General features: G+C 56.3%; 1 protein-coding gene across 1 annotated transcript in view; it reads right to left on the bottom strand.

The window, feature by feature from the left end:
* The window catches only part of VDBG_03939 (multidrug resistance protein CDR1), a gene marked incomplete at both ends in the record, with an annotated part of 4637 nt that overhangs the window by 324 nt on the left and 893 nt on the right, over nt 1-3420 (bottom strand). The window contains 2 exons of the mRNA XM_003005940.1: nt 129-2229; nt 2287-3341. Of these exons, the coding sequence (XP_003005986.1) occupies nt 129-2229; nt 2287-3341 (3156 nt within the window). The remainder of the gene's footprint in view (nt 1-128; nt 2230-2286; nt 3342-3420) is intronic.

Raw genomic sequence — 3420 nt, forward strand, 5'->3', positions numbered from 1 at the left:
GCGTGTTGCCGAGACCGTCGACAGCATGGCCGACCACGAGATAGGAGAAGGGCGAGACGCGGTACATGAAGATCCAGAAGCGGGGCATGGCGTCAGGCGAAGCCAGGACACCGCAGAAGATGAGGCACATCATGAAGAGCACGTTGGCCAGGTTGCCGCCCCGCCTCGGCCGTGTCCGTGATGGCGATGCAGGCGTGCGCGAACGTGCAGGTGAAGATGAGGAACTGCCAGAAGAGCAGCCACATGAGGCCGCCGCGCTCCGTCGTCTGGCCGGCCGCCTCGGCGTTCTTGTACAGGCCGACGGGGTAGTAGACGCAGATGAACATGAAGACGGACATGAGCGAGTTCCAGGGGATCTCGACGATAATCTGGGAGAGCATAAACACCTTCCAGCTGTACGTCTTGGACGGCCGTTCCCTGACTTCGTAGAGCGAGCGCTGCGTGACAAAGTGCGGCATCTGTTGCTGGACGAGCTGGCCGAAAATGGTCAAGATGTTGAAGATGGCGAACATTTGGTTCTGCAATCCCTGCATACTCAATGGGGCGTCGAGGAACACGAGACCAATGAATAGGGCCACGGAGCAGCAGAGAATGAACTTGGAGTAGATGTAAGAAGGGGTTCTCCAGTACTGCTCGAAGACGCGGCGCGTGACGATGAGCAGCTGGCTCCACAGAGGCGAAGCAAACTCGCGGAACGAAGCTTTGTCGTCTGCCTGGGAGGCCTTGTCAGTGGCAGTAGGGGTCGCGTTCGCCTTGAGACGTTCGAGTTCATGGGAGACGTCCTGGTATTCGGGGCTGTCACGCCAGGCCTGGTGCCAGTCGACGTTCGTCTCAGATCCGGGTGCGGCGCCAATGGCAGAGAGCATCCATTCGGCTGGGTTCTCGCCGGGGGGGCAGGGTTCGGCACCGTTGCGCTCAAAATAGTTTGTGAGGGTCTTTGAGTTCTCTCCGATATCACCGAAATAGACGGTCCTACCACCCTTGGCGAGGAACAGCAATCTATCGAACCGCTGGAAAAGCATGGCCGAGGGCTGATGGATCGTACACAAGATAGACTGGCCAGCCTTGGACAGCTTTTCCAGTAGGTCAAGAATAGCCCATGATGTTTGAGAGTCGAGACCCGATGTGGGCTCATCGACGAAGAGCAGGAGAGGTGGCTTCGCAGCGAGTTCGACTCCGATGGTCAGACGCTTCCGCTGTTCAACGTTGAGGCCCTCGCCTAGCACGCCGACCACAGCGCCCTCGTATTCCTGCATATCGAGAAGCTTGATGACTTCGTCCACGTAGGCAAGCTTCTCGGCGCGCGGCGTCGACTCAGGCTGGCGCAGAAGGGCGCTGAACTCCAGGGCTTCACGGACAGTGGTGGTTTCGAGATGGAGGTCCTGCTGCTGAACGTAGCCCGTCTTGCGCTGGAATGACTGGTCGCGAATCTTGCCATCAACGAGCATCTCGCCAGTTATAACGCCCATGGACACACGATCAGCGAGGCAGTCGAGAAGCGTCGTCTTTCCGGCGCCAGACACGCCCATGAGGGCCGTGAGGGTACCGGGCTTGACCCATCCGTCAACGTGGTCTAGAATCCTTCGAGGTTCGCCCTTGATCTTGATGTCATAACAGACATTGTTCCAGTGGAACACGCTTGTGGAAGCCTGAATAACGCCGTCGGTGGACTTGCCGTTGGGCTTCTCGGTAACGGGGAGCGGTCCGGAAAGGGCTCCTTCGACATCGTCCTGGCCCTTGGCGGTGGTGGGAAGAGCGCCGCGGCGGAAAACAAGGACTTCACCCTTGGACTTCTTGGCCGAAATGTACTCCGAAGCGACAAAATAGAGAACGTGGAAGGCAATGGCAAAGCCAATGAGGATACCAACGTTCCTCCACTTATGGCTGTGGTTGTACTTGTAGGCCGCCTGGATATACGTGTCGCCGTTGACCACATCAGACCCAGCTACGGAGCCGACTGCGGAACAAGCCCTGTTGGTGGACGAGATGTCCTCGTAGCCCGCGACAGCGGAACTGGGCACAAAGGCGTTGCAGGTAAAGTCTCGGTTGTGGAACTCATTGATCATAAGGGCCTCGAAGCCATAACCGACAGGATCAATGTAGTTGATCCAGCGGCACCAACCCAACATGTAGTCGACAGGAATAACGAAGCCGGTGAAGATTACGAGAGCCAGGATGAGGATGGAGGCGGGGACCATTGCCTGGGACAGGGTTCGAGAGAGCGAAGCGCTGTATAATGGATTAGTGGATTGCTTTCCGCAAGACCATGCTCAGTTTGCGACTTACATGGAGCGGAAGATTCCGGACATTGTCAGGACCATCAGGAATGATACCAGCAGGAAGAAGAAGAAGGCACCCGGTTCGCGGTTGAGGTTTGTCATGAAGTAGATGACCAAATTGTAGACGATGCTGTTGGCGATCTTGTATGGCATATCCACCAGGACAGACGAGTAGGCCTCAGCGGATGCGTGATAAAATGCGTAGCGCACATGCTTGTCCACGATAGGTCGTTGGGCGTACTGAGTCAGAATTTCAAGGGCACTGGAGAAGGCGTTGGTTAAAATGGCAGTGAAGAGGACAACGCCACGGCTGTAGAAGGCTGATGTCGTTTGCGGCATGTTGTAGAATAGAGAGGAAATAATCAGACCCATGATCGAATTGGCGAGGAGTTGGAACACGGTCAAGGACGGATCACCCAGGAGGCGCTGCCACCCACGCCACAGGCAAAGCTTGACCTGTTGAGGGTACGACAGAATGAAAGGAGACTTGAGTCGTTGGTTCTTGGACTGGACAGCAGACTTGATGTTGCGGAAGGCCTGTGCATCAACACCGTCGACGGGGTGGACAGACTTGTACTCCTGGATCTGGACCTGTAGATCACGGAACGCCTGGCTGGCTTTCCAAGCCGCCGCAAAGTCGTCAGGGCTTCGAGGAACTCGAGACTCCCAGCCAGGGCGCACAACACGTTCCGAAGGAGCAGTCATAGATGTCAGGAAATCCGGAACTGTCTGGCGCGCTGGGCAGTCGAATCCGAGGTTTTCGAAGTATTCCTTAGCCCGCTTCGTGGAGCCAAAGAAGATTTGTCTGCCTTCATACAGAACAGCAACCTTATCGAACAAGTCATAGGCGCTCTGGGGGGCCTGGTAGATTGACACGGCACACGTCTGACCGAAAAGTTCCGACTGCAGCCTCAGCGTCTTGCAGAATTCGACAGCATTAGCCGAATCGAGACCACGAGTTGAGTTATCCCAGCATTGCAAAGGAGCGTTCGAGAGAGTAGCCTCAGCGATGGACACACGCTTTTCGCTCACCACCAGAAACGCCGCGAATGTATTCGTTACCTACGCGCGTGTTGATGGTGTGGCTGATTCCATACATGGCCATCACAACGTCGCGGAGGTGATCGGCGTACTGGTTGCG

Source organism: Verticillium alfalfae, genomic scaffold, assembly GCF_000150825.1.
Source record: "Verticillium alfalfae VaMs.102 supercont1.4 genomic scaffold, whole genome shotgun sequence".
NCBI classification, from domain to species: domain Eukaryota; kingdom Fungi; phylum Ascomycota; class Sordariomycetes; order Glomerellales; family Plectosphaerellaceae; genus Verticillium; species Verticillium alfalfae.